The 10,556-nt window shown below is 37.4% G+C and overlaps 1 protein-coding gene across 1 annotated transcript in view; it reads left to right on the top strand.

The window, feature by feature from the left end:
* LOC108971771 (atrial natriuretic peptide receptor 1) overlaps positions 1-9,954 on the top strand; it is a 17,626-nt gene extending 7,672 nt beyond the window's left edge. Inside the window, exons 4-16 of the mRNA XM_018938043.1 lie at positions 432-597; positions 1,307-1,381; positions 4,933-5,209; positions 6,305-6,414; positions 6,506-6,691; positions 6,774-7,030; positions 7,094-7,209; positions 7,322-7,400; positions 7,471-8,117; positions 8,188-8,515; positions 8,591-8,930; positions 8,985-9,255; positions 9,688-9,954. Of these exons, the coding sequence (XP_018793588.1) occupies positions 432-597; positions 1,307-1,381; positions 4,933-5,209; positions 6,305-6,414; positions 6,506-6,691; positions 6,774-7,030; positions 7,094-7,209; positions 7,322-7,400; positions 7,471-8,117; positions 8,188-8,515; positions 8,591-8,930; positions 8,985-9,255; positions 9,688-9,908 (3,073 nt within the window). The 3' untranslated portion in view covers positions 9,909-9,954. The remainder of the gene's footprint in view (positions 1-431; positions 598-1,306; positions 1,382-4,932; positions 5,210-6,304; positions 6,415-6,505; positions 6,692-6,773; positions 7,031-7,093; positions 7,210-7,321; positions 7,401-7,470; positions 8,118-8,187; positions 8,516-8,590; positions 8,931-8,984; positions 9,256-9,687) is intronic.
* The last annotated feature ends 602 nt before the right edge of the window (positions 9,955-10,556 follow it).

Here is a 10,556-nt window from a genome sequence, read left to right as displayed (position 1 = left end):
TTTTACGCGCAGCGCTTTTAATTGGCGTTCGCTTTAAGAAATTAATACGGAGTGAGCTTGCCGTCAATGTCCCCACATACAAACAAACAATTCGGCGAATGTGAATGCATATAAAGCAGCGCAAATCAATTGTTACTCATACGTCCCGTGGCGCATTTCACCACAAATTATGTATTTCCATTTGCAGTTGCATATTTAGCGCTCAACTGGGAAGTGTTTTTTTTTTTTTACTGAGACATGCTTAGTCCTTCGTAATTGCCGGATTTTATAATTGGAAATATGTACATAGTTTGTTGATATGTGGYCTTCAAGAGTAAAGTGGAGAGTTGCAAATCAGTCGCGATAATTGGGTTTTAATGAGAGCGTTGGCTGGATGGGGTGCACAAAAGACATACTATTTTCTTCTAATGCATATTTTYTCTTACCTTCAGTTACCCTTCCTGTTCCGGTGCCAAGGCGCCTGGTTTAGCTGCTGACATGCATTTTAAAGACGACGTCATAGCTTTTATTGGACCTGCATGTGCATTTGCTTTGGAGCCGGTGGCACGTCTAGCTGCCTATTGGAATTCTCCGATCATTACCGGTATGGGTGATCAGGTGAGCTACTACTATCAACGAATTTTGAATATAAAAATATAAATTTTTATTTTAGTAGCCCACTTTGTWACTTATATAACGACATAACAAATTTAATAAGTTAGTTATAATAATAAGTATTAAATTATGTTTATGTTATGCTTTTTCATTATGGAAAGCAAGCAAAAAAACTTAAATGTTACTCATACGCACTGTATATCGCATGACAAAATATACATTTAGATACATGGAAAAGATTAAAAAAAAACAACTTTAAAATAACGGAGGATAAATTTAAAGCGAAATAATTGTTCAAAACTAATATTATGAAAAATATAACTATTATTATTAGTATTAAATGTAATGCAAATAAAAAAATATTTATTTTCAGCGAAAGTTATGATAATCTAAAAATAATATGGCAACTAAGTAATAAATAAAATTAAATTTAAGTTCAAATAAATTTTGCACGACAGCCATGTAGAACTAGTGTCAGCAAAATGTTTTTTCACAACTTTTATTTAGTAATTATTATTTAAAAAACCTTATATATTTTTTCTAAAATATTTAAAGTTCGGCACGTGGTAATTTAACCGCGAAACTGTCCTTATTAAAATTAAATAGTAAAAAATATATTTAGATGTGTATAAGAGACAGCTATCGTTCAATGTAAAAACAATTCATTTCTTTACATAATTAAAAATATTTTCATGTATAATTTCTCACACAGCCACCTTCTGATGACGAATTAACGGTAACATCTGGCATATTAGGAAAAATTCATAAATGGAAAAATGAGAGCACGGTATGTTTTGAAGTGTAATTTACATTTTAAATATTAAAATTTATTATTATTATAATTTATTTATTTGAAACAATTTAAGTCAATATTTTGAGAATTTAAATTTTTTGTAATTTTTGTTTAGGATTTTTCATAACCAAAGTTAAACTAAATTTATGAAACTTTTATATCTGCCCACTAATGAATGAAATGAATCATATACGCACTAAAAGGTAGTGCAAAATCCATAATGAATACCTAAGTCTTCAAACGTATAAAAATCGGAATATATTAGGTAGTCGAGAAAGTCTTTTCGTATTTTGTCAATRGATGTCATTGCAATCGTATATCTCCAGAGCTAGCAATCACATTGTGTCATGCCATATAGTGTTGGAAAGGTGAGACTCAATTAAAAAAATGCCAAAAAAAAATTAAATTCGGGGAAGTTAGAAAAAAGGTACAGCTGTACAAAAATGCATGAAAGTAGTGAAGAAATTCACCACTAATGAAATATTTGAAGTTCACGGAGATGATGCTGTATCAGTTCGTGTAGCACAGAATTGTTCRCTCGCTTCCGTCCCTGAATGTATTAAAGATCATTTGCTGTACTTAAGACTTATTTTTCCGTTAGTACGGTTTAAATTTTATTAGATGGATATGAAGCATTACCACCTCGGCATATAATTTTCAATAATTTTATTCATGGATTCGGTGGTGAATAACTCTTTACGAAAARGATTAAGTAATATCAAATCACCGCCTTATATATCGCCAAGATTCAAGTATAAACCAGACATGGTTAAATTTTTCTTAAATTTTCAGTTTACGGAAAAATTATGCCTTTCTAAAATAATTTTCTGTGCCGCGGTCTCAGCCACATTAAATTCCTCCGGAACAGTGCACATCCATACATAAATAAAAGCATATTAAATACCAAAATATGCGTATGTGCTGTATGTACATATGTGTTGCATTATAGCAGAAATCTTTAATCGTCTTTGATTTTTATTTCAACTCCGGCAGCAGCGAATTCCCAGCGGTAAGCGCTGGCACATGCTGCGGCAACCGCTATTTGTGGTAATCTAAAGGCAAGCGCTGTCATTGCCATGGTCAGTGTCAGTCAGCAGAAGTCAGCCAGCCAGCTGCGAGCGCTACAACAAACTTACCGCCGCATCAACTTGGAAGGCCACCCTCTAGAACTCCGTTGACATTGACATTTCGCAATTTGTGTAAAATAAAAGGCAAAAGAAGCAGAAAAAAAAAGAAAATAAGGGAAAATGAGGAAGAGATAAGCAGAAAAAAGGCAGCAAACTATTTGTTGTTGGGCTTTTGGAATTTGTTTGCGCCGCACTTGAAATTAGTAGCGGTAAACCGTTAGTTTTACATTTGCGCACGTGTGATTGAAGAGTTGCAAAAAAAGTAGATAACACAACCACACATATACCAGCATATACACATATACACGCACTTGCTGTTGCTGTTTTTGTTACATTGCCTGCGTAGTGATACTTTCTGTCTAAGGTCACTTATAGCCAACTTGCGGCGGTAATTTCCTGTCTTCCAAGTGGACGAAGCGTTGGCTTTGCGGCCTGTCGGAATTAACTAATTTACCTTATTCAGCGGTTAGACTGAGTATTTAAGTATTTTTTAATTAATTAACTTTTTGCAGTTTCATTATAAGTACACGGTAAGGAAAGAGAGGCAGGCACTCATTTAAAGAAGAAAGATGATGCAAAGTTGTACCAGAAAAACGACATGCAAGTAGGGTATAATAAATATATTGGTACTCATGTATTTGAAGTGTTATTTGCAAGGCGTCTATWGTAGCGCTTTGCTCCTTTGCAACAATTAAGCTGTAATTTATTCTGCTTTCATTTCATTGTATTTGTATGCGAGTACTCTAGGCAGTATCAACAGGTCATTTGTGTCGACAATAAGTGAGAAGACGCACGGTTACTGTGATTATGCCAGACATGACATTTAAGCAGCCAAAAGTCATTCCATTAAATGAAGAAAAAAGTTAACTGATGCTGAAATCGACAGTGTTTTATAATTTAATATATTCACATTTAGTAAAAAAGCATGAAATAGCAGATCTAAATAGCTTTTAAATAAAAACTGAAGTCACAATTTTTATAAGATTTGTCTAAAGCCTGTCTATTATTGCCCGTTCCGTCCTTCAGGATATGGTAGCCAATCGACTGAACCAGAAGGTGAAATTACCTATTCACCGAAGTGTTCTCTTAATAAATCCATTGATTGATTCGACGTATGGAAAGTGGCACCGTCTTGTTGAAATCAAATGTCGCCGAGATCACGAGCTTTAATTTTAGACATCAAATGGTGGTTTATCAAGGCGYGATAACGGTCGCCATAACCACCGAACCGTTGTTTTATCTAGATGAAATGGCAGCTTTTGCAACTGTTCAGGTTTTCTTCGTCCCAAATGCGGAAATTTTACTTGTTTACATACCAATTGAACCAGAAATGGTCCTCATTGCTGAACAAAATTTGTGTCGAAATCGTCGCTTGTTAAACTTTTCAAGAGCCCATAGAGCGAAGCGATGTCCCGTGGGAAGATCGGCTTCAGTTCCTGCATGAGTTGTATTTTGTATGCTTTCAATTTAAGATCTTGACGTAAAACGCACCAATTCGTTCCATACGTCAGGCCGAGTCATTGCGAACGGCTCCGAATCGAATACTCGCGGTCTTCGTAGACACTTTCAAATACGGCTGCTATATTTTCTTCACTGCATGCTGGACGTGATCTATTCGGTCGAATATTATCCAATAATAAATATTGGGGCTCAAGATGGGTGATCAAATAGACCGATTACATGGACTATAACACAATATTACGACGTCGAAACCATTCAACAATCGAAACTATTCAACAAAATATTTAACCAATAATTCATCAAACGTCGCACCAAAAAGTGTACAAAACCCAAACCCAAAACTGAAGGCCATCTCAGCCGAAGTTTCTAAAATGTGTATAAAAAATTTAATTAATTTTTGGCATGCTCGTATTGGCTCGAGAGCCTATTCCTCTGGAGTTAGTACGGATATGATGAGAGAATTGGTGGCCACATTACTGAAGCGATTAGAGATTCTTCAAACATATAAGCCTGAGATTCTTACCCACTTTTCAATGAACACTACACACATTATGACCTTATGAAAAAAACCTTCGTCAATGCCTACTCAATCTAGATTAAAAATTGTTTACAAAATCGAAATGCGATAGATTTCAAAACCAATATTTTTTTGGTAATGGAAACAAATACAATATGCAGATTCGTAGAGGCTTTCAAGAGCAAGTGATAGCAATACAAAAATATATGTTTAATATTTTCCGCTACATTTCTTTTCTATATTAAGCAGTCACGGTCACCAAAGTACCTCATCTGTTACCTGTTATCTGTTAAAAATAAGACAAACAAAGTAAAGAATTTGGGTTAACCTTAAATTAATAAAATATTGCATTGCCTATTAAAATAAATTTTCACTCACATACAGCTTGTAGAAAAATTCATAAGCCATAATGATATTATCATTTTGTATTCAAATTGCAGGGCATGTTTAAAGACAAGAGCAAATACCCCACACTTACGCGCATGTCTTATTGCCAGTGCCGTCTTAAATTGGTGTTTGCCAGTATTTTTCGGCAATTTAAGTGGAAACATGTGGCATTGATCATCGACCGCTCGGACCTTTTCTCCCTAACTGTAGGCAAGAATTTGGAGTATGGACTACGGCAAGAGGGTCTACTTAGTTTTGTACGTGAGTTGAATGGCAATGAACAAGAACCGTATGAGAATTACTTGAAGGATGCAAGCATGTACGCAAGAGGTAAGTGGTATGGACAATGATGTCATTTAATGATTGGTATAGCTAGATACAATCAAATTATTTATATGAATTGTTTGAGTTTTGATTGCCAAAATACGGTCCTAGATTTGTCATTATTTACCGAGAGACGGCAACTATTAACAAACCTTTTATGTTTGTCGAAAGACAGACCGAATTGGCTTCTTATTCTTCTTACAACTTTTTTAATTACCCACTCAACCCAAAGTAGCACCTTTTGGCAAAAGTGGTTCGGCAATGGACTTCAAGGATGAAATTGTTCTTGRTGTTGATGCTGGCTCCGAGATGGACGAAATTAAGTATCTATGACTATCGACAGTGACGTGAGAGCCAAGTCGCGAATGCTATGACTGTTGGTTTGATGACAGGAGATATTCCGTCTAATCCAGTCSGGTGAAARCAGCACTAAYGGCGCGGTTYGTACCTTCTTTATTTAGCTCTGTAGCTCGTATTATTTTCTACAGCAATAGATTGAAGAAGGAGCTTATGGTGTTGCTCAACTTCAGGTTAGGCAACCGTATTAGCTTTGCGTGGATGCAAGTTCAGACATAGCGGCACAGACCCTGTCAGTTTAGCCGAAAATCCATCGACCGCTGACGTGATCCTTTATACGGAGTTGCTGATTAGTGCTTTGAGAGACCAGGAGTACAAGACGGGTAGAAACCCATTTCGCTGTTTGTTATGATTTTCCAACTGTACCAAAGATGCCAAGTTCAATTTTTACATCGTGGGGGCCGCTTCTTTTAATGCTAGCGCTCTCAACCTCTGGTAATCAGGCGCTCCAATTAAACTTCAGTGAACCCTTAAACCGAATTGTATTTGATTCTGTCCTAACTATACCACTAAGGTCTTAGAAAAAAGTGTAGAAAGAAATTTAAATTTTTTTTCAATAATTTTAGAATTATCCTTTATAGAAACCTTTGAGGAGACGAATACATAACGAATTATTGTGAATAACAAGATTTGTGAGATTGTTTGTTTACTTTTTTTTCCGATCGATATACACTTGACGATGACCTGCTAACTCCAATTAGGAAGTGTAGTTSTATTTAGCCTTTTTTCTTTTCTTAATTTCAGTGGTCATTTTATCGTTGCGTGGCATGTTAGTTCGTAAATTTATGCTCGCCGCCTATACACTGGGTATGACGAATGGCGATTGGGTCTTTCTTGATGTCGAAATATTTCAGGTGATTAATGAGATTACGCCTTTAAGCACGCACTCAAGCTAATATAGCACTTTGCATGAATTTGAATGAMTATATAATCGTTATGCCACAGAGTTCCTATTGGGGTGATCACGAYTGGGAAATGGGCGATACGTTGGATAGTCATGCACGAAAAGCCTACGAAGCGTTGTTGCGTGTTTCACTGCTGCAACCTACCAATCCGGAGTATCAAGGCTTCGCYGATAAAGTGCGTGTTATGGCCAAAGCTTACAACTATTCCTTTAGCGATGGCGAAGAGGTGCGGTTTTTATGGGTTTAAGACGGTTCTGTAAAATTATGGTTTTTTAAAACATATTTTCTGTGTCTTTGCAAAATGTTAGGTGAACTTTTTCATYGGCGCATTTTACGATGGAGTTTACCTACTCGGCATGGCCTTTAATGAAACGCTGAGTGAGGGCGGCGATATACGCGATGGCATGGCCATAACACGACGCATGTGGAATCGTAATTTCCATGGCATAACTGGTCATGTACGCATAGAYGATAACGGTGATCGTGATGCTGATTACTCCATATCCGATTTAGATCCGATAAATGGCAAATTTGAGGTGGTGGCACATTATTATGGACTTCATCGGTAAGTTGTCAGAATGGTAGCTTTTCGGAACAGTAAACTTTATTGATACCTRTATTTAAATAGCGAATATTCAGCCGTGGCAGGAAAGAAAATACACTGGCCTGGTGGACGYGAAGGTCCACCACCGGATGTGCCACGCTGTGGCTTTTTGGGCAACGCGCCGGAATGTCATGGCAATGGTGAGTTTTTGTTTCTAGATCCATAGGATTTCGAGATTGTAGTAGTGGATCTTAATATCTAATAGATTAATTAAGGCACATTGAGTAAATACTATATCTCTTATTTACATAGAGTTAATCATCATGTATGGAACATTTGCATTCGCCATTTTTTTCGGCTTTTCCTTTCTGGTCGTTTACCTGATGTGCAAGTGAGCTCTTCGAATATAATATTATGCATATAGAAATAAATACAAAAATTAAYTTCAAATTATATTTTAGGCAAATGAAACTGAATAATGAACTCAATAACATGTCTTGGCGCGTGCGTCCGGATGAGGTACTACTTGAGGTGGGRAGACTTCATGGCAGCAAAGTTGGTCTGCAGAAGCTCAATGTGGAGAACTTCTCACTGCAACAATATGACATACATTCCGGTCGCGCCTCCATCGCCAGTTGCACCTCYCTACCACTGACGCAAGTTTTCACCACGATTGGTATCTTTAAAGGTGAACGTGTTGCTATCAAGAAGATACACCGCAAAAAGGTCGACATCACACCAACGCTCTTRTGGGAGATCAAACAGGCGCGCGATGTTAGTCACGAGAATACCGTACGCTTTGTGGGCTCTTGCATCGATTTGCCACGCCCCACCGTGCTCATACTAACCGAATACTGTCCAAAAGGTAGCTTGAAGGATGTGCTCGAAAACGAGGCAATACAATTGGATTGGAACTTTCGCATGTCACTCATACATGACATCGTTAAGGGTATGGCTTACTTACATAACAGTGATGTGCAAGTGCATGGCAAATTGCGCTCGTGTAATTGTCTCATTGACGGACGCTTCGTGTTGAAAATATCAGATTTCGGCTTGCGTTCGTTGACCACGCCGTCAGAGTTCGTGAAGGATCAGAATTATTTTAACAGTAAGTTTTTCTGGGTTGATTTTCAAAACGAAGAGAGTCGAAAATTGTGTATTTATTTTAATCCAACAAGAGTTCCTCTGGATTGCGCCAGAATTGCTACCGCTAACCGTGCTACCTGGTAATCCGGCCACACAGAAGGGCGATGTCTACTCATTTGCTATAATATTGGAAGAAATTGTCGTCCGTGGTGGACCCTATGAAATGATACGTCAATTTATGGATGTGCAAAATATATTGAATCGCGTTGAGGCACATGAATCACCACCGTTTCGCCCCTTTGTCGGTCAACTCGATTGTCCACCCGATGTGCTTGATCTGATGGAAAAGTGTTGGGCTGATAATCCAGAAGACAGACCGGCATTCGCGACAATTCGATCAACTGTGCGGCTAATAATGAAGTGAGTGTTATAATAACTAGTCGAAATTATTACCGATTACAAATTGGAAATATCTCGTCTCTTCCAAAACTAAAGAGGCTTTTGTGAGAACCTAATGGATGACTTGTTGCGTCGTATGGAACAATATGCCAATAACTTGGAAAGTTTGGTGGAAGAGAAGACGGAGCAGCTGAGCATGGAAAAACGCCGCACCGAAGAGTTRCTGTACCAAGTACTACCGMGACCGGTGGCTACACAGTTGCTCGCTGGCGAAATGGTACAACCCGAACAATTCGAATGTGTGACCATTTACTTCAGTGACATCGTTGGTTTTACGGCACTTTGCGCCGAAAGCGGTCCCATGGAGGTGGTTGCCTTCCTCAACGATCTCTACAGTACATTTGATCGCATTATCGGTTTCTATGATGTTTATAAGGTAAATTTTTAATCCATAAATAATAGAAAGGTTTTAAACTATCTGCTTTTTAAGGTCGAAACAATTGGCGATGCTTATATGGTGGTTTCCGGTCTACCTGAACGTAATGATGATCATGCACGTGAAATTGGGTTGATGTCACTCGCCATCTTGGATGCTGTCAAATCGTTTACCATACGTCACAAACCGGATTATCAGCTAAAAATTAGAATCGGCATACATGCTGGTCCAGTTTGCGCTGGTGTTGTGGGTCAAAAGATGCCACATTATTGTCTTTTCGGCGATACTGTGAATACGGCGTCGCGCATGGAGTCAGCAGGGTTACGTAAGTTTCATAGAGTTTGTAAGTAGGAAGTGAAGTTGTCCGAGATATTCTAGCTATAAAATAGCTGTGGTTACTAGATGTAAGAGCTTAGCTTGATATTAAAGAACTCTAGAAAGCGATTAGACGCAACTCGATTGTGTCTAAAATCGACTTTAGGCGGGCATAGATAAATGTGGAAATATATGCAGTGATGTTCCAGATCCCAAAGTGTCATGCAGCTGCTCAAAATTAACGGTATTTTTGTCTCGAGTGCTCAATGCGAGTTCGTCTCGATATGGTATTCTCGGCAGTGTCCTCGCTGTTGTAAGCATATTCCTATCATAAAATAATAAAATTTTTAGTGAACTGGTTCTTCCCTAGAAAACAGGGCAGAGAGAACTACTSTATAAAATACAACTCTGATGTACATCATTTCTTATTTCTCTTTTGCAGCACTGAAAATACATGTCTCCGCAGCGGCTAAAATAATTTTCGACAAATTTGGCACCTTCCAAATGGAATTACGCGGTGATGTGGAACTAAAAGGTAAGGGCACAGTGACAACTTATTGGCTATTGGGTTGCACCGAACCGGATCCTCGACCACCAACACCACAAAAGAACAATAAYGGCGAGGTACCATTCCCGATACTCTTTCCAGCGATTGGGAAATAGCTCTCAGCTGCCGAAGAGCATGAATGTGCGACCTCCGAATTTTGAAATACGCTCAATTGTTACCTGTTCAAATATGTATGCGGTTATACAACCAAAATTATATAAACTTAAGCAGCCTGTTTTTAGAATATACTTATGTTGGAGAGTTAGTACTGCTGTAGTTCTAATCCAATGATATATTTACTCATTCCAGTACAAGTCTCTGTGTACCTAAAATTTTGTATTATTGTGTAGTAAAATCATACACCATACACATACAGTATTTTGTGTTTCTACTCATAATTGTTAAATGTACTGTAGTATTTGTTGGTAAGCTTCTAAGCATTGAGCTTATGTGGACTGAGCTTTGAAGCTATAAGAAGTAGTAGTTGGTTTATTGGAACGCTCATTTTATTATTTAACAAATGATGATGGAATATGAAGGTCTAAAATGAAGAAAGATATCTTTAGGCAGCGAAGTTATATTGAGAACAAAAAATAAATGATTCTATTCATCCAATGAGTACAATGGAGAGCTCAATTAGAATATTATATTTACTTATTATTTATATATGAGCATGATAGTATGGAATTATGCTAGTCAATGCAAAAATAAATGTGAATGTATTTATGTAACGTCAATGTGCTGTGAAAAATATACAAATTTTA

This window comes from Bactrocera latifrons, unplaced genomic scaffold (genome assembly GCF_001853355.1).
Source record: "Bactrocera latifrons isolate USDA-ARS-PBARC rearing strain unplaced genomic scaffold, ASM185335v1 scaffold_36, whole genome shotgun sequence".
Classification (NCBI taxonomy): Eukaryota; Metazoa; Arthropoda; class Insecta; order Diptera; family Tephritidae; genus Bactrocera; species Bactrocera latifrons.
The sequence above is the reverse complement of the archived record's forward strand: the minus strand, read 5'-3'. Positions and strand labels throughout refer to the sequence as shown.